The sequence below is a fragment of the Drosophila tropicalis genome, unplaced genomic scaffold, assembly GCF_018151085.1.
Source record: "Drosophila tropicalis isolate 14030-0801.00 unplaced genomic scaffold, ASM1815108v1 contig_115, whole genome shotgun sequence".
NCBI classification, from domain to species: Eukaryota; Metazoa; Arthropoda; class Insecta; order Diptera; family Drosophilidae; genus Drosophila; species Drosophila tropicalis.
Window position 1 is genome coordinate 97,726 of NW_027172519.1, and position 20,636 is coordinate 118,361.

The 20,636-nt window shown below is 37.7% G+C and overlaps 1 protein-coding gene across 1 annotated transcript; it reads right to left on the bottom strand.

Annotated features, from left to right (window-relative positions):
* Nucleotides 1–1,189: 1,189 nt before the first annotated feature.
* SP1173 lies at nucleotides 1,190–19,124 on the bottom strand. Its single transcript, XM_068287022.1, has 6 exons — nucleotides 18,825–19,124; nucleotides 4,430–4,622; nucleotides 3,388–4,365; nucleotides 3,180–3,325; nucleotides 2,246–3,029; nucleotides 1,190–2,180 (listed from the first exon to the last, which is right to left on the bottom strand). The coding sequence occupies exons 2-6, from the start codon at nucleotides 4,509–4,511 to the stop codon at nucleotides 1,810–1,812; spliced, it is 2,361 nt and encodes a 786-aa protein (XP_068143123.1). The 5' UTR covers nucleotides 4,512–4,622; nucleotides 18,825–19,124; the 3' UTR covers nucleotides 1,190–1,809.
* Between the last annotated feature and the right edge of the window lie 1,512 nt (nucleotides 19,125–20,636).

Below are 20,636 nucleotides of genomic sequence, written 5' to 3' on the forward strand. Positions count from 1 at the left end.
TGGCACTGAATTCTCTTAAATAAAAGCTTTTCCAGCAATAAAGTAACGGTAGAAGTAAACAGTAGAATGGCGCAAAAGCTCATCTCATCACGAGTCCTAGCGTAGCTTTTAAAAGTTCTGCATAGATGGCATTCTAAAAGCTAATATGAAAACAGGATTCAAAAACCTTCGATGACATTGGTAGTATAAAATATTTGATTTCGGTTTGAATTCTATTTCACATTTTGGAACCTTTTTAAGTACATCTAAACCACTCGGAGAGAGTAAGAAAAACCTTCTGCAGAGTACGTCCCATGAATTAGCTGCTGGAGACACCGATGGCGCCCGTCCATCAATTTTCAATTCAGTCATCACTGTAGATCTAAAAATAGTTGCTCAGAGCCTTTTAGCAGTGTGTGTCACAAATTTGCTAAGAGTCTTAGAAATTAGCGAGTGGGTTCGGCTCTTTCAGGGAGATTCTGTTCTGCAGAGTCGCACAGAGCCATGTTGAAATTGATAATAAGATAATTTAAAATGATCGACTCACAGGGCGATTCTTGGCTACACCGAAATTAGAACTCTCATCTGTTCAGAAACTAGTTCAAGATCACAAAAGGCAGTCTTTCTCTTGGATTCCACTATTCTATTTAAGCGAGAACTCAAAACAGATTTGTTGTCTCGCTTTATTTTACCCTTACCAAAAAGAAGGAAGCATCTCTGACTATATAAAGTGAATATATTATGAATATATGCTTTCAGAACGACAAGACGTCTGTTCGCCTAGACCGTAAGAGCCACAGAGTTGTAGGCTTATACATATAAGTATGCTTATACATACATATATCTACGATTGAGCCTGATCGGACCACTATATCATTTTGAGAACATTGGCATGTCGCTTATCTAAATCGCCGGCTATTACCATGGGTACTTCCCTTGAGAAAGATAAGTAACTTCAATGCGAGAACTTTGGAATGGGAATTAAAAGTGAAATTAAGATGAAAACAAAGGAAAAACACTAAATACTGATTAACTGTGATTGACCATTAAAGGACATAAGAAAATAAACCTTTGATGGTGGGTGAAAGTTGCCAATTGGAAGGTACATCAGAATTCGGTTCAGTTAGTTAGTAATTACATTTACCATTTGGCATTAAGTGGTGCCTTTAGTGGAACAAGGCAATAACTGACTCTCTGACGAATATTACGCTTAATTTGAAAACATTTAATTACCATTAATTATATTTGTTGGACGTATAATTACATTTTCTGGTTTTATTGTTACATTTAATATGTTTTATTGTGGGCTTTGAGTGTTTATCTTTTTACTCCCGTTCAAACCCGTGTTACATTGTTGCACGGTAATATAATGTATTATATGTATGTATGTATATTCATAGTGCTTAGTAAAAATCACGCAAATGTTTCATTAAAAATTGATGCCTCCATTTGACGAGAGCCAGTCGACGCTATGTGACGTGCCCATCTTTTTGTTATGCTGTTGTATTTTGTAATTAAAATTATGCATTAAATAACAAATTAAAATAAATTCTATTCTGCGAGTAAAAAAAAATCCGTTTCATTCATTTAAATTTTCTGTTTTTTTGTATTTTCATCTTTTTGTGGTTTTTTGTTTTTTTTTTTTTTAGATTTTTATGTTTTTTGTATACACTTAGCAAAAATATGCATTAAAAACTATTAGCAGTGTTTGCCCGTCAACGGGGCGGCGGGGAGGGCGTGGCGTGTACATGCATACACACAAGTATGTATATATGTATGTATTTAAAACCTAAGACAATAGTACAATCGCAAACTGGATGATGTCACATCTTAGTATCTGAATTGTCCCTTCTTTCCCCTCTCATTGTGATAAACGCGCAGAGGTGAGTAGCTGCCATTGCCATTGCCATTGAGTGAGGCTCCAGCGCCGTTGCCGGCTCCATTGCCATTGCTGGCGCCAACTCCTCCCCCACCGGCGGCTGATTGTCCAAAGTTCTGGGAGGCCGAGCCCGAGATAAGCTCCTCCGAATGCTGCGCCTTGGCAGTGCAGCGTGGAGCCAGAATCAAATTGTAAATTATGAAATAAACAAGGGCCACAATGCATGCTATAATGGCCAGCCATTGGTAGGTGCAGTGCCAGACCTCCAGTTTGGGGTTCTTCTCCTCGCGTGCCAAGCCAATCAAGGCGCCAAAACCTTTGCCTGCAGGGATAAGAGGGGCAAGAGTTAGATATAGCTGTTCAGCTGTTTTCACAATCCAAACTCACCCAATCCAAAGAAGGCCAGTACGGCAATGGCCTGTCCGGTGGCCGTCAGTTTTCTGGGCATTGCATGACGCATATATAGAATTATTGTGATCCAAATCAAACCAATTACGGCAGGCTCAATGGACTCCATCACAACAGTCAGCCACTGGCAGTCCACGTCACTTAGGGCAGTGAATCGGATGACGAATATGGCAAACCCAGCAATGAATATGTTCGAATGGCCGCAATACTCGATGAACTTGTCCACATTGAAGAACAGGAGTAGGACCAAAATCAATCCCGAATAACAGATGGCATTTACATCGGTGAATGTCCAATTCAGGAAACTATGAATACTGCTCCAGAAGGTGCCGAAGAGTATGGAGACAAGAGTCAGCACGAGGATCTCCGGGCTGTAGCGGCGAATGGCCGACATGGGGACCACCAGCATACCAGTCTTGGTGTGCCACCACCACTCCGGTGGACTCAGGGGCATTTGTGAGGCAAAGATAAGGATTAGAGCACCGATGACAAAGCACACAATCAATATTATTAGGGCAGCCAGGGCGGCATCCTGGTTGGGTGCATTTTGGATGAAGAACAGATCCAGAGGCGAAAAGAGCACCACATAACCAATGGCACCCCATACGTACTGACGGCAAACCTCTCCGCGTCCCTCAGAAGTCTCACGGACGGCAATCACAATCGCGGTATTCAGCAGGGTCAGTGCGGCCATGGGAAAAATGTCGCCCAGCAGCCGGATGACAGTATAACTCACGAGAGTCTCCTTCACAGTGCCCGTGGACTATAAAAAAAGATAAGAATGTCATTAGCATATCATCTTTCGGGTGTTAAAGATATTAAAGATCTAGCGAAGGGGAAGGGCAAAGGCGAAAAAAGATTTAAGTCAGGTTACGAGAACTAAGGATCAGGGATGTGTTTGAATCATACTCACGTTCATGCATTCACTGTCGGCAAGCACACTGTCGTCATGGTATGGATTGATAACCTGGCATTTGATCATTGGCTTGCAATTGCTGCTATTCTTCTTACCCTGCATGTAGAGCACCTGGTCATCGGGTATATGACACTGGAAACCCTCTGAAAAGTTGGAATAGAATCGGTTAAATCACTGGGAAACAGATGACAGCGATGACACTTACCCAAAGGATATTGACAGAACTCAACGATTCTAGTGAGATTGTAATGTTCTGCTGGCGTGGAATTGATATTTTTCTGTTCTTCACTTTCTGGAGCAAGTGTTGTGTTGTCTCCTATCGGGTTTCGGATTTGAACAATCTCAACGGACTTCACTTTTGTTGGTAGGGGTGAGCCCAAGGTTGCCTGCACCAAAATGTTTTCGGTATCCTCAGTGTAAACATGGCATTGTTTAACTACATTCTGGCCCTCGTCATTGCGCTCGGTAATGCACAGATGTGGTGGTTCCACATAGACCTTGGCCACAGCTGCCGCATTCTTAATCTGTCGGGTCGATCGGGCCAGATGATCCTCGGTGCTGGCCGTCTCTTCCCCAGCAATATCTGTTACATAATCGGCCATGGGATCTAGAGGATCGAACTCTATGTCTCTCTTGGTTCTCATACTTTCGGTTACCGCGCTAGCCGGTTCATCATCGTATTCAAATTCGGAGCTTTGTTCGGTAGACGGGCCTGGTGTGGGCACTTCCTCGACCCAAGCTTGATACATATTCTCATGGGTATTGGGATTCTGGCAACTGTATGTACAGCCAGTCAAATTTATCTTGCCCATCTTCTGATCCCAGCTCTTGCAAGTGCCATTTGGGCTATTGTAGCAACGCTCCTGGAATAGAATGGCTCCGTTCCCATCGCAACCGAAGCTCACTTTGGACTCGTGCACGGATCGGCGATCGACATCGGGTATGGCAAAGAGACAGGCATAGATAACAGCCGTGATCAGCAGGAAAACAGCCGTTAGCAGCCGCAATGTTCGGCCAAATGTATTTGGATTCTTAGCAGCCAAACGATCAGCCCAAGGGCCTGCTATCAAAGGTCCAAGGATCGATATGAACGGAGCCAAAATGCTAATTGTGCGATACTCCGAAAAGTTTAGACCCAACAGCAGAGGTTTGGTGGCATGCAAAACATGCAGAGCAGTTAGACCTACAGAATGAAATCAATATTAAGTACACCGAAAACAATATAAAAATGGTTAAATTTAACATACCGCTGATTACAAAAAACACCACAAATTTAAGTGATATCAGTGTTCGATTGATTCGCGGTTTCTTATCGACCAAAAAACCCATTTTGCTCTTTAATATCGTTCACTTTACTTTGCTAATACTTGATTCAATTCTTCTGTCGTTACTTCGACGGGCACTCAGTTGCTCATGTTAACTTTGTGTTTGTTTCTGCAACTAAATGAAGTAAATAATTGATGTTAATCAGCCCAATGATGATTACTTAAGTAAGAACGCATCCATTCATAGCCATATCGCCCCAGGTGGCACTTACTACTTCTGGGCAAGGAAATCGTTTGGCAAATGACTACAAATATTGGGATATGTGACCCTAGTAGAAGGTGACGAAATTGGCTACGTTTCCGAACCCATAGAGTAAAAATGTATTAATATATTCCTGATCTCATGCTGAGTCGGCCATATGTCTGAATATCATTCACATTCTTCCCATTACCATGAAAAAATTGGAAGAGAGTTCAAAGGTTACGGTCGAAGGCAGCAAGTTTGATGGAAACATGTTGACTGATTAAAAGTAGATGAAAATTTTGAGTTCCTTCCTTTCTTAACTTCACCTGCAGACAGTCTCCAAAATAGAGACTGTACGAAACGAGATATGGCTATTCATATGTATGTACATATGTATGTACATATGGATGTACGTACATACATATGTCTATGTACACATATCGTTAGATGTTTGAAAACTAGTTAAAACAATTTAAAATATGGTGTCAATATAGTAAACAAGTGTCAATAGACAATAAGTTTTACAGAAATTTATTCTTCACACTCACACACACACACACACAGAGGCACACACATACTCAAGTTAAGCTCGGACAATAATTGAACGCAACAATGACAACAGCAAATAACAAACAATTATAATGAAATATATATTGCAATTGCCCTAGACATAAATTTAAATGAAATGTCAACGAATATGTTTTTAATCACTGACACGTACATACTTAGCAAGGGAGGGACGGCTGCTGAGGGGGCGGGTGAATGGATGGATGAAGTTTAGTTGCAGATTAAAGTATTTTCATTGTTACATTGTATCTGCATACTATTTAGGGCATTAAACCCACTTGAGGCATTAACTTGATGGACTGCACCCACTCTCAATTTGCACAGATGAATATCACTTCAAGTGGCAGATGCAACTTTGACAATGAAAACCCACAGAAGCCGCTGAAAACGAAAGTGAGACGACTCAAATACTGATTCTGTGTTGGAGCGCTTGTGGCGTGGTGGGGCATAGTACAGTGTGGTTGCTGTGGTGTTGATGATAATGATGATGCGGTGAGACTTTTCCTAGCCAGAGCAGAATAGTAACAAGAAAACAAGATTTAAGATATTTGGCTTTGCCGCTGCTGCCGCTGCTCACAAACCGGTTGTTTGAGTTGTCAGCTAAACAAATTACATCACCGCAAACGGCGGCAGAAAACAAACCCAGCGTGCCGAGTTGATATTGGACTGGCTGATGTCTCTATACTCTTTGATTGGACAAACAGATTGTAATTTGAATAACATTTCGTTTAACCATATTACGGCCTACCAATTTATACTGGCCAACTGAAAAGGCAAGGAGTTGCCATTATATTCCAAAAGTACTTTAATATCGTGAACTACTAAAGTAAATATCTTATGAAGGGTGGAGCAAAGATCAGACTAAGAATATGATCGTGCTGTTATATCGAATGAAAACTCAACTGCGCCGCATTGGCCCACCTTCCCCTATGTCTATATGCGTAAATAGTGGATATACACTTTTGTAAGTGTATCAAGTAAATAAACATAAAAACAAGGCAATTAAAACGAGTAAATGAAGGTTCTCCCATCCTCCACACGGTCCACTACTTCCACCAAAAGATAGCTCCGTGATGGGCAAAAAAAAAACATCTGCAATATTTCTGAACTAAGTTACATACTAATTGTAAGAAGCCAAGTCGTCATCTAGCGGAAAATTAACATTTTCAAGGTCTCATTTACATAAACTTGAGTGGCTAACTACAACAAATCAATAAAAAGAAGAAATCCCAAATGGCTTTTTCAAAGGTCAAACAATTATAGAAACATAATCAAAAAGAGAGGGCGAACCACGCAACCGAATGAATCATTTTCAAAAACCAAAGAATTGAGAATCTGAGAAATACGCCTCCTAAAGGCTAAGAGATGACAAGGCCATATACAATATCAACGCCAATTGATGGGGGGTGGGCATGGGGATGGGGTTATCATTAGTCGACTGCGAAAAAATTACTACAACACTACAAGTTAGTTTATGACTAAAAGCTTATCTCATCATCAGCATCAGCATTGAAATTAAACATACACAAACAAAAACGAAAACGAAAATAAAAATAAAAACACAAAAAAAAAGGTCAAAAAAGACCAAACATGACGTAAGCTGACAACCAACAGAAACAATAGCAACAGAAGAGCAGAGCCAGCTATCAATTTTAGCTGGGCTGTGTTGCGAGTCCAAAATTCAAATTAGTTGCCAACCCACAAAACAAAAAACCAAACTTAAAAAAGAGCAACACACATACCCATGCACGGCCAGAGTAGATTTAGTTCAAGCCTAATGACAAAATGCCTAGCACGCACACCCATTGCCCAAAAAAATCCAAGCCAAGCTGGAGCCGATGGAGCCAGCACACCCTATACCCCATATACCCCATGCCAATGGTTGCCCCACATGGGCAATGTCTATGACACACACACACACACACACACACTTTTGTATGTATACGCCCGGTGAGCTTATTTATGACCTAAGGTAAACTTTTGCCGGCGCTAGAAACGGTATCAACAAAATGGCTGACATTTTCTATTGCGTGCGGCAGGCAGCTCGACTATGGAAAATTAGAAAAAGCAAAAAAAAAAAAAAAAAAAAACACAAAGAAATAGAAAATGCCAAAGAAATGGCAAAGACTAAGCGAACGTCCAACGGAACTTGATAATTAGATGATCGGTGCAGGCGACAAAAGTTGCCACACAAGAAACGGAAACGCATTGAAATTAAATTTAATGGAAAGGGTTAATGAGCCAACAATGTTGACTATGAATCAGCAAAAAAAATCACACACATTACTTCGCATATTCCGATAATATAACTCAAAGGCCCATATACATTTGTATATACCATTTTGTACTCTTTTAATTAAAAATCGAACCAATTCTTTTTCTTCTTTCCATTCCCTAGTTACTCGGGAATGGAATCTTCGATCACTCCCAGTGCCCAGTGCCAAGATGGCTACACCAATTTCCAATATAATTTGATAAAAATTGTATTAAAGCTTCATTATTAATCGGCAAATGAATTCATTTTTTTTTACCCTGCAAAAAGGGTATATTAACTATGGTCAGAAGTGTGCGAATCATAGATACCATATAAGATCAGATATTCTTCTATTTACTCTAGATTCAGGCAGATCGAAAGTAACTAATAGTTGTTTTTCTCAATAACTTCCTTATATGTGTCTCCCATGGGAACTATCGGTCGTGAACAGTGATAACTTCTTCACTTTTTGCGCGATTGACATAAAAGTTAATATTTGTCGGTTTATTATAGCTGTTAAAGAATATATCAAATTTCATGAAAATCGGATCACTATAAAGCCCTTATACAATCGGAACAATCGGAAACTAGCCAATTAACTTAACCATATAGTATTCTATAACTTGGACAACTATGTATATCATGTAGCTGTCAATTGAGCTTTTCGTAAATCCGACTCTTCAGATAGAACTATGAAAGTAGAAGGTAAAAAAAAAACCTGAAAGGGTATACTAACTTCAATTTGAAACCAATTTTACACTTCCGTTGATGAAAACGAATATTAATTCAATGAATGGGAGAACATTTTTGAATTTTTACTGCCTGCAATGCACCTAATAGTACATATGTTCCTCAATTTTCTATCATTTGTATAACATGCACCCAAAATCGAAATGTTTTATTAATATTACCCAGAAGAAAGCATTTGCGTCTCCATCAATTAGATTGTAATTTCACTTTATCGTACAAAATTTTTGCGAAAGTTTTCGAAAAATTTAAATATATATCTTTCGGTTTTGGCTTTTCACGATATTCTGTTTATTTTTCAAAGATCTTCCTTGTAAAACTTTCTCAGAACTGGACAGGGTACAGGTTTTCAGCTTTGCCACATCCAATCGTATGAATTCCCCTAACACACCACCCTCCGCCCTCGTTAGCCACCAATTCGAATTGGTTTCTATAAATCAAGTATTAAAATCATTTTCTCAGGCAAATCAACGAAAAATCGGATATAAATTAGAGAACAAACCGGTGACTTTGGGAAAGCATTTACTGGTCCGATCCAGGGTATACAAAAGTCGTCGCGACGGCAATTCATTTTTATTGTTTTGATTTTTCTTTCTCTTTAATTTGTTTTTTCTTTTCTCTGTTTTCATTTTCGCCAAACGGTCGCTTGCAACTTTTCCGCTTCGCTGCCCCACTGCCTGTCTGAGTTAATGTTGCAGTTGCTGTTGATGTTGTGTGTCTCGTTCGGTTGGAATTGGAGGCACTGTGTGAGAACTCCACGGCATGCAATAGTGCTGGGGCAGTAATTACAAGAAGGCAGGAAAAAGGGGACGTGGGTCATAAAAGGGGAAAGGGCCGAAAATAGAAATTTAATTAGGTATACACAAATGTAAGTCTAGATACACACCAGCAACGACAGCGACAACGACAACGACAATTGTCATGAGCAACCGAAAAGTGAGGTAAGGTTTTGTTTCATTGTAAATCATTTTGTAAAAGTCAATTAGTTGATAAGGCCTATAGCCAAAATGTAATTATTTGTACATACACATGTACCTACATATGTGTGTGTGTATGTGTGTGTACCCATATCTGTTTCTGTATTTGTTTATTGGCGAATGTCTTATGCAAATTCAATGTGTTTAACTTATTTGGATTTCTGTTTGCCCTGGCAGGCCTTGGTTGTCAAATATCTTTCAACACCTAAGCGTACACTTGAACAAAATCAATTGCGAAAGATTTCAATTCTCACATGTTTGAGAATAAGCATGAAAATATATACATATATAAGGCCTCCATTGATATATCCGCAGATTCCAGTGACTTTATCCTATAAGTGCATGTGTATAGGGAAAATATGGAGAATAACTTTATAGCAAATACATCTTTTCAATTCCTTAGCCATTCCTTAGCTTATCTCAATCAATGTTTAATAGGAAAGTCGGAAAATATATACTTTCAATAAGTTCTTGGTAGAATGAAAACAGTCGATTGGTTTTTTTCGAGTGTGACAGTCTCTCCCTAGTGTTCGCCTTCATAGGCGTAGAGAGTGTTATCACACACAGTCGGAAAATGGGTTTGGAAAACTCTTCATCTAAAGGCCTGTGATATTTGGTGACCCTGCACAAGATGAATAGGGATTCAAGGGAGAAGGAAAATAACCCAATCTTCATTCAAAATATATACCTACTCATTTCATTTACAAAAGTACGGAGTTTATATAGGGAATCTTAGGCTCTAGGAGGTAACAATTGTTCATAGAAGATCTTATTCTTGTATTATGTTTGCTTTAGTGCACCTGATTTGCTGATGCCGCTTCAGATGAACACGATATTCACCCCTCTAAACAACATTCGGGCTACGCTCATGGCCGCCTCTGTGGAAAACACACAGTAGGTCAATTGGTTTTGTTTGGAGGAGAGCCAGACTGAACGACGCTTAATTATGCGTAACACGGCAACAACAATAACAACAACCGCAACGTTAGCAACATCAACAACAACAAAGAATGAACAAAGTTTAGTTAAATTTATGAATGGAATGCATTTGCCCACTGTGAGCTTGACTATCTCTGTCTCTCTCTCTCTTTCTTTCTCTTAATCAACATTTAAAATGCATAAATTGTGCAGCCGTTCGAAATGTGTCAGCAATTTGACTTTGGTTAAAGCCGAAAGCGGACAAAAGACAACATGGCTACGTGGGTTGATGGCCGCAACAAGTGTTTGGAGTCCAAGACAGAGATTCGATGGCTTGGCCAGCCAAATGAACACCATTTCTTGCATTTAAACAAACAAATCTGCTTCTTATTAACATCCACTTTCAATTTTGCTTTCTTTATCGAATAAAAAGCAATTATTCTGTTTCTGCTTAGGCTATGAGTCTCTTGTCAGATCGGTTCATATATAGCTCACAAGGCAATCAATGATTTCTGATCAAACCTCGATTACCTTTGTGGCCAATATTCAAGTTTGTATTCTGCGGTTTTACTTCTGGATTGCTCGATTGTTATCTATTTGACAACCTTCAGACTTAATGCAACACTTTAACAAGATTTTCCTTTTCAAAATGTTGACTTCATCCTTTGACATGGCGAACACTACAATAAAGACTTGCATCACCGCATTTCATTTGGGCTCATCTCATTTGTTTAGAATCTAAACTTTAGATAAATGAAATGACGAATAAATATTGCTCAAAGTATAATATTTATTATTCATTTTTCATTTTTCTCGAAAAATTCCCGAACGTGTCCTCTTCGAACTGACCGGCAATCGATAAACAATTCATTCTTCATACGCCTCATAAATTTGTACGTTTAATTGGGCTTCCCTTATCCACACAATACAAATGTATGTACATGGTGGCCAATTGTTGCTGGATTGTTTATACTGTCAGCACGTAGACTGATTTTGGTTTATTTTCACTACAGTTGCAGTCAAGCGTCAGCCCACACAGAAATTACGAGCTGATATACCGTAGGCTGGCTACCATGAATCCGGAGAGTGACTCTAGTTATTGATCATTGTGTCGGCGGGTTTTCCTATGTATGTACATATTTTGAGGTGAGGCGACACATTATTACTCAGGGCTGGGTAACAATGAGAAGAGGCCCATTTCCGTTATGAATATTGTGTAATCATTTATGGTGTATGCTAAATGGTTTTGCATCAGGTTTATATATACACGTACATCGGTTAATTATACCGTGCAGCCATAAGGTGGAATGGTATATTGGAGTCGTCAAACGGTCAAACATATAACAGGCAGAAGAACCCATTTTGATCAGCATCAATGGTCGAGTTGATCTCCAAGACTATAGAAGCTAGACCCACTCAAATTACTATATAGACTTGTGTGGTATGCACAGTGAGTAAATTCTTTGCAATTTCCATGAAATCCCCATAAAACTGGCTGAAATGGGTACATGAACGTTTTTCACTAGGTGGGCCCATGTCTCTTAAGCTTAATCGAAATTAAGTAGTATAAACAGTTATATCACATGGTGCAGGGTATACCAAAGTCGGCAAGACGACTCACTAAATTGATTTTTATATGCAAATACCTTGAAACAAATGAGAATAAAATATATTCTCATTGAATCATGCCATTCGTGTTGTTGACAACTTGTCAGGAATGTGGCCATACCAGGTTGAAGTTCATAACTTACCGGAAAGCTCTATTGTTTTTGCAGAGCATAGAGTTAGTCTTAAGATATCATTTAGATTATGGAAGGATTATCATTGATTCCCGATATTAATACTTATTCCAATGGGCAATTCAATTCGGAATATTCATCTATTAACTAAACCCACTGAGAAAGTGACTTTTGCGTCAATTTGAAAACAACTTGGCAGCATTTAGTTTGACGCTTCCCTCTGCACTTAATTCATTGTTTCACTGTACATAAGTGCACTCAAATGTGCATTATAAGGCCGACACCCTGTGGAGAGGGCACACCCCCTTTGGGAACCAATCGACACGGAACTCACATATCACACGCAATCCTAGCCACACATACATACATATAATCGTAATTTTTGATCAAGGGAGAAGAGAAAAGCAAGAAATTTGTTTTTAGCTCGTGCCGGTTAATTAATTAGACGCTGCCACAGAATTGGGTCACAGCAACAACAATAAAAACAACTTACAACCATTGGCAAGTGCATGGGAAAAGTTCTCGTTGCCCACCGTTGGAGAGTTCAACAAAATTTCTATACCCAAACAAGAAGAGAAGAAAAGCACAACAACAACAATTTATGTGCAAATGTAAAAGTGTAGCTCATGATTGAGCAATTTATAGAGAAAGAACACGCAACTTAGTAAGAAATCCTCCCTTCCAACGTTTTAAAGGGGGTGGGTGGGGGTTAGCCAGAGTCATCAAAATGGAAAAGGAGGGCGACAAGAATTTATTCAAACATCTACAAATCCAGTGTAGACAAATTTGAAATAGTTTATGCCAAAACTATATATAGGAGACACCATTTTCGACTTTCATAATTTGAAATTAAAATATGTATGTCTATGCATACATTCATACCTAATACCGCTTTCTGTACACCGAAACTTGTATGCTCTAACAAGATATTATGGCCAAAGACTATTTTCAATAAGTGTAAGGGAAAAAGAGTTCAATAAAAGATTTTGAGAAGGAAAAGCTATATACCCTTATGCGAGAGCATTCTATTGAGTAGACTATAAAAAAGATCTAAGAAAACAAAACACTAAAGAAAAAAAAAAACAATATAATTTAGGCAATGAAAAGTCGATTTATCAACTGTATTTTCCAAAAGTTCTTTGAATACAAACAAAACTCCATAAATTGTTTATTAACAATTGTTTACTTAAGTTCTCTTCACTAAGCTACTTTGATACCAAATTTTGTTTAGATCTTGTGGGGAGAATAATCCCCATAAGGCACTTGCCACACGAAAATAGGCTGCAACTTGTTGCATTGGAGAAGTGTAAGAAAATATATGTACATATTATCAGAGGGCAGGGCTAACTTTGGCCATGCCGAAGTGTGTATACCCTGGCGAGTTTCTCCATTACGTTCCTATAGTTCACATGGATCAAATGATACAGTGCGAGATATACAACCTCTAAAGTAAGTAGGAGATCTTGGCCTTAACTGGTCGCCCTGATCAAGTAGGGATGTACCTGGTCGAAGATGCTTCTGACCAAAATGAATATACTCTTTTTCAAGGCGTGTAATAGGAGAAAAATTAAACAACAACAATTTTGTTTCTTCGTTTCACCCTGCACCATCCCCTTGCATCCCCTTGCTCAACCACATGATGCCATTAAACTATCCGAAAATTTATTTCAGCTTCAATTTGTTAGTGTCGTGACCCCACACAACCAAGACGTATGTATCTTGTATCTATAGAATAAATGTAGAGCATTGCGTCGATGACATCATTTCAGTGTGTGCGTGTGTGTGTGTGTGTTTATATGTTTTGGGTATTTTTGACGATATATATTTTGTCTATATTTAAAAGCCAACAAAAAGAAACCCGAAAGCTTTTTAGCAAGACATCTGTCGGGGGACAGGGCCAGTTTTGTTCGACAGAAGCAAAACCACTTCCATTGGTGGTGGGAGGGGGGCAAAAGGTGAGCATTGAATAGAATTAGAGCTGCAATGATTCAATATGAAATAAACTTCCAGTACTCTGTTACTTTGGGTAGTGTGTTCAGTCCGACGACATCAAATCCATATATGTACATATATATAAATTATGATATCATTTCTGTCTCTTAAACACAATTTACATATGCGAGTACGATTTCGTGTCCAACCTTGATGTGTTTTTACATTGTCGCACAATAGACGAAAGCAATTCCGTTTCAGTTTCAATTTCAATTGCAACATTCTTTTCGTGTTTAATTGAAATGTAATGTTAATTATTCAATTGGCAGGCATTTAATTAGCCAAAATCGTTAATTGGCCATTGGATCCAAAAATAGTATGAGAGTCGAAAAGACCGACAATTGAGACATTGTAGAAATTCCTTCATCGTTTCATTGTTTTTCGATATCACAAAGTCAAGGCACACACACACACACACACTGGACGGGGGCAAAGCAGAAAGACAACACTTTTGCAATGACTTTGCCATATTGATACTTAGTTTGTCTTACTGAAAGGCAAGTCACGCATTGCATTCATTTCCTCAAAACTTGATTTTCAATTCCAAACAAAAAGAAGAAAAAAAATCAACAACGACAAATGCATCTATCTTAAACCGGCCCCCAAGAGCGAGTCAAGAACTATGCGACGCTAAAAACTTCACAAAAGGCTTGGGAAGCAAAAAAAATGCAGCATCAGATAGACAGAGATACAGAGATACATTTGTATCTACAAGTTCATGTTGTTCATGTCAACGTTGTTCATATTGTTTGCCCGCATTTTGTTGTGTCTTAGATCCAAGAAAATCTCATGAAAATCCCATGAAAATCTTGGCGTGGGCCATGGCTGACATTGAATTTGTTAGGCCTAGCCAAAACTTTAACTGCCCCCTGCAACAACAACAACAACAACAGCAATTACTGAACAAAATCAAAACAAAACCCAGAAAACTTTGCCCCAGTTTCATTTCGGGGTTACTTATGTGCACATACAAACAGCTGGTTCAAAAGGGGTCCATGACAGTTACCAAAAATAGCCTAAAAGCATATAGATATTCCTCTCGTTCTGCAGACTCTGAAACAGCCTGTAAATGGCGTCGCGACTCTGACTCATCGAAATGAATAAATAGCAACGAAAACAAAAAAAAAAAAAAATAAAAAAATAAACTGAGAACATCTTTGACACACATTGTGAATGAAAATATATTCGTCGAAAGCAAAGGAATGTGGGCAAAAAATAAATGTACATATTTATTACATATTACAACATATTCAGTTGAGAAAGCATCCCACGAGAACTTGTGAATTACTACATTTGAAATGGCCATTTAGGTTTTGAGACTAAAATCTAGTCGTGGATATCGAAAATTTACCACTTAAAAAGTTAAAGTTTTACTCAAGAGCTGAAATTTTACGTTTTTTATATAGGTTTTTAAGTTCTAACTTTTTATAGAAGTTAAACCCTTGTGAAAATCAGTTTCTTGTATTAGATCAAAGCAACTAAACTTAATATAAGTAATAAGTTTATCAATAGATAAAGAAAAATTACAGTTAAAAATAAACTGTAAGGTTATAGCCCAGAGAAAAAGATTTAACAACTTATGAGCTAATAACAAGTAGATGGAAAATAGTTTATTTTCATTTATTACCCTCAGAAATGTTGAAATCCCTTATAATATTTGTCGATTAACATATTTCCCATCTTCTAAAAGGCGATGTGAAGCAAATTAGGCAATTTATTAGAAGCCGAAATGAGTAGGCCAAACCGACTTATGCTAAGCTATTTCTATTCCAGATTTACTTCGGAAATTATACTGCGAACTAGGGTGGCAACATCAAATGCCGCTACACTTCTGTATAATACAATACCAACCCCTTTGTCCTTTTGTACCTCTAAGGGTAATAAAAAGAGGAAATTGAAATTAAAACACGCCAGGCGTTGCCATCAATCAAATCAACCCACCCCACCCTCCTCCAAACATAAGAAGAAGAACTATAATAGAACCATCCGCAGAAAGACGGTTAAGAAATGAGACTACTAGAAGAAACCTAGAGAAGCAATCAACCCTCACTAAAAGTGGGACTGAAGGTGGAAAGAAACCACCCTTAGAAGAAGCATTAGACAACCACCCCAAAACGAATGAAAGCATAAGTATATATATATACATAGAAAACCTGAAGACATTTGGGTTAGAAATTCTTTATCGTCCTCTTTGTGTTGTTCATTCTTTATATTTCGGGTAAAAAAACACCCGCAATGTCTGCAGCATGAACTTGAATTTTGCAAAAAGTGAGAAGCAGAGCCAAAAGAACCTACAGAGAAAAAAAAAACAAGAAACCAGACAAACAACTTTAAAGCTTAAAAACTGCCAAACAATGGAGCTGAAGATCGATCAAGCCTGAGCACATTGGGCCCAAACGCCGATTTTTTGCCTCAAGTCTAAGTTCACCTACTTGCCATATAAGAGCACATTGCGTATACGCAATAATCAACACACACCCGCTGATTGATTTCAAAATTCGATAGTAAGACTTAATATCGATGTTGTTAATTGATTCCCATATAGATTTTTTACTTTATATCTGTAACATCAAAAGCGAGTTTATGCCAAATTATCGAGGATTGGACCCAGTGTGCAGAGCAGATAGAGAATCGGCGGAATGGACAATATATATATAAAAACTGAAATACATAAAATGAAATTTGAAACAAGATTTAGACACACACACAAAGCAGTGGAGTGTGTCTGGTCTCTCACAGTATGAAGTCATCTCAAAGCAACCATGTTGATGATAACCTCATGGAACCAGACAATCATCATGCTCATGACGGTGATGATCGTCATCGTCATGATCAACGAGTCGAGTTATGTTCACCGTTATCGTCATGATCTGCGAGTTGACGTTTCCTTTATATGCTCCACAACGCCCAATTTGTAGGTACATATGTAAATATATATAAATTTGATTTTCCAACAATTAACATTGGATTTTATGAAACTTGTGTACATATGTACATGTGTATTTTTGTATGTATACATATGTATGTACACATGAACATATTTAGTTATAGATATCTATGTATGTATGTATATTCTGACTAGTCGAAATTTTGAACTCATTTGTTCGCACATCTGCTATGGATTCTTTTTTTATAAGTAAATGTGTTTTTTCTGTTTCTTTATATACTTTTCATCCCCTTCATCTGAATACCCTTGCAAAAAGAGTATATTAATTTTAATCAGAGATGTTCAACACACCAAAAGAAGCATCTCCGACCAGATAAAGATATATAATCTGAGATAGGAGTTTGTATATTTCGAAGATATATCAAAAATAATGCTAAAGATCGGATGGCTATATCATATAGCTCTCATAAGAACTATCAACCGAAAGATAGCTTTGCTCTGGAACACTTTTTGTAACCAAAAAACCTGTAAGGGTATACAAACTTTGCTATGGCCGCGAATAGCCTCAATCTTCTTTCTTTTTTTATACTGTGTGTTTTTATTTCAACGACTTGTTGGCATGTGGGCAAATAAACAGAGCCAACCAAGTCCCAAAATCTCTGTGTAATGTAAATAAATAACGGAAGCGAAAGAGAATTTTAAAGGAAGCCACCGAATCATGTACCATTATAATAACTCTGTCATCCTCGGCTCTCGCCATGCCCATCCCCAAAATGATGCTCATTTTCAGTGTTTTGTATCGCTCTTTAATGGATAATGGACACTACAATGGAAGCTAATAAAAATTCGTCTGCCAATTGTTATATGTATAAGGAAAAAAAAAAAGACTTCTTTATACATACATACGGAAAGAACACCAAGCGATATGGACTTTTAATGATAAGCTTTTGAATTCAAGAATTCAAATTTTAAGCTACATTAAATTACTCCAAAATATGTATTTATATGTATTTTATAATCTATGACAAAGAAATGCCCACCATAAATGAGAATTTCTGTTTAAGAACATGAATTTAGAAATAAAATGAATTCTAAATTTCAAGAGATTTTCCGAGGGTTGATTGAAGGTTAATTTTTTGTGATATTTCATAGAATTCTTTTCGATGTTTCTCTATTTGCCGATCTCAGAGTTCATAGCCTTCATTTAATTCAATTAATTTATTCAGATGGTTAAAAAGTTTAACTATTATTCGAATATTTCAGGCTTCATCAACTCATTTGGCCTTATTAAAGAACTGTCACACATCACCGAAGACCCAGAAACCCATTTAGGCGAAGAAGAGAAGAGAGGCTCGCCCCAAAATGCAAATTCTAGATGCAATTGCAGAGCAAACAATGTTACTGCAGATAGGCGTCATCGAAAGAAAAGGAAATAAAAATGTCAATATATGTTAAGGGACAATTTTCCACCTCCCTCCCTTGTTTTGAGGCCAAACTCAACCAGCGATGACATCACAACGTTTTCAGAGTGGAAATAAAAAATATTGATGATGAATAACCCAAAGAATAAAAAAAAAATGGCGCCGACAGGAAACGAAACAGGGACAAAACGCGAACCAGACATATATATACACATACATATATATAAATATGATTTATATGAATGTAGATTCTGGCTTTCAGATATTAATAACTCCAATTCCAGTTCGCACTTTGAATGATATTTAGGAACTTCAAAAACGTGTTTCCAATTAATCACATCTTTCTGCCTTCTATAATTTCCATGAATAGTTTTTTTTGTTTTTTTTTGTTTTAAACAAAGTGAAGCTTTCGAATCATTAATTCTTTATTTACCACTAACAACAAGAAAAAAAAAGGGAAAAAAATCTATTTCTATTCTTTCACACACACACACACAGACACAAACACGCACTTGTCACCAAGAAAAGAAAAATAAAACTAAACTAAAAAAAAAAAACTACATAAATAATTGTTTAAAACAAGATATATTAAAAAAAAAAAAAAAAATAGAGGTAGGAAATAGTTACGCACCGAAAAGATCGCGTCTGCTTGAAAAACTTTTTGTTTTCTATTTGATTTCAATTTTGTTGTTGACTGTTTTTTTTCGGTTTTTTTTTTTTTTTTGCTTTTTGTTTTTATTTTTGGCGGCAGCTGCTGGCAACCCGCCGATGAAGAAGAAACAGTGGCAAAGAAGTGACGGCCAACAAATTCGCTTCGGCGTGGGCGACTACCTCAATTCGTATTCGGATTCGGATTCAGATTCGGTTTATATTTCGGCTTTAGGATTGTGTTTTTGGTCCCTCAGTTACGCCGTGCGCGCGTCCGAACACTTTGCCGTTCGAAAGAAAACTAAACGAAACAAAAGTCAAAGCGGCGGCGGCAAGTTCTGCCTGTTTGCTGGCAGGGTGACTTAAATCGACTTGGGCATTTTCTGTTGCATACCTTTAGGGTGAAACAACAATTCATTGCATGCAACGTGGAGCAAATGCTCCAAGTCCAACCATAGAGTAAGAAATACTAATTTGAGATCTCTCACAACTCTTCTAGAGTATTTGACGTACAAACAATGCAAAAAGAGGACTTTTCAATGAATCCAAATTGGAAAACTCCTTTCTGTCCATCATTTAACAAGAAGAAATTACACTTACCATTTCTATGGAAAAGAAGTTCTTGGATATGTTTGCCATAATTAGCAAAGGCATGGGTGGACAGGACATCACGACTGTTGATGGGTTTTGAAATAACTTTAGTTTTTTGCATGACTTTAATTCGTACAAGTTGTATCCACTTGGCCACAGAGCACAGAGACATCAAAGATTTTCCGCCAATAATGAAAAGTGTGCGTGTTGGTCTATATGGGTTTTCCTAACTGCCAGCCTGCCTGTCTGGCATTTGCAACCCTTAGGCCAGACACACCCCCTCGATGGTCCCCGTGGTAGTAGAAAAATGTACACACACGCGGAATATACACGTGCAGTGGCAACACTTTGGGGTGTTTTTGTCCCAGAATCGTCGCTAGGTACATACAAATATACATACAATATTTAAATGCATGTTTATGTCCACACACACACACACACACACACACATAATGGTTATATGCTACGCTTAATGATTGATATGCCATATACAATTTCCTTAATGAACTAGAAATATTTAGCCAATATAAATAATAAGAAATCTTTAATATTCTGTTTACTCTGTCATGGCTAAAAATAAGTTACTAACTTCTGAAAGTTTGGTGATCAGCATTGATGACAACTGAAAGAAAAACTCACAATATTTTTCCATCACAAATAACTTTGCCAAGTGTCCATCCAAATCCAACAATTCCTCTTCACAAAATAGCATTTTTTGGGGTCCTTTGTTTTTATTAAATGTCTGTATTCAAATATTTTATTGGTAGGTACCCTGTCCATCTGTTCGGATGGATAGATAGATAGTCATTTCTGGAATTAATACAAATCAGAAAGAAATCAATGAAGAAATCTATGGTAAACAACTATCCTTGATCAGCAACTACAGCCATGTAAAGGACTCGCGTAGTTTTTACCGAGAACGACCAAAGAAGACAAGACACAGGTTCAACACAGGTATAACACTTCCAGCATTCAAAGGAGCTCCGATATCGGACCCGAAATAGTATTGGTATTGGACATTGGTTTCAAGGTATAAAAATGTATTCATTAGTAGTTCTAGTTCTAAATTTATTGTTTAACTTGCTTTAGCGTTGTTATAACTTTATGTACCTTTGGAATTAAATAAGTTAAATGAGAAGTTTCATCCAGATAGATCAAAAACTGAGAAAAAACGATCCAGTCAGGGGTCGCAGAAGCCTCTAGC

Bases quoted from the DNA above. Each gene is read 5' to 3' on its own strand.
- SP1173 (XM_068287022.1), bottom strand. From the start codon at position 4,511: ATGGGTTTTTTGGTCGATAAGAAACCGCGAATCAATCGAACACTGATA. The intron at 4,366-4,429 runs GTATGTTAAATT...TTCATTCTGTAG, and splicing joins GGTGTTTTTTGTAATCAGCG to GTCTAACTGCTCTGCATGTT. The intron at 2,181-2,245 runs GTGAGTTTGGAT...TTATCCCTGCAG, and splicing joins ACTGGCCTTCTTTGGATTGG to GCAAAGGTTTTGGCGCCTTG.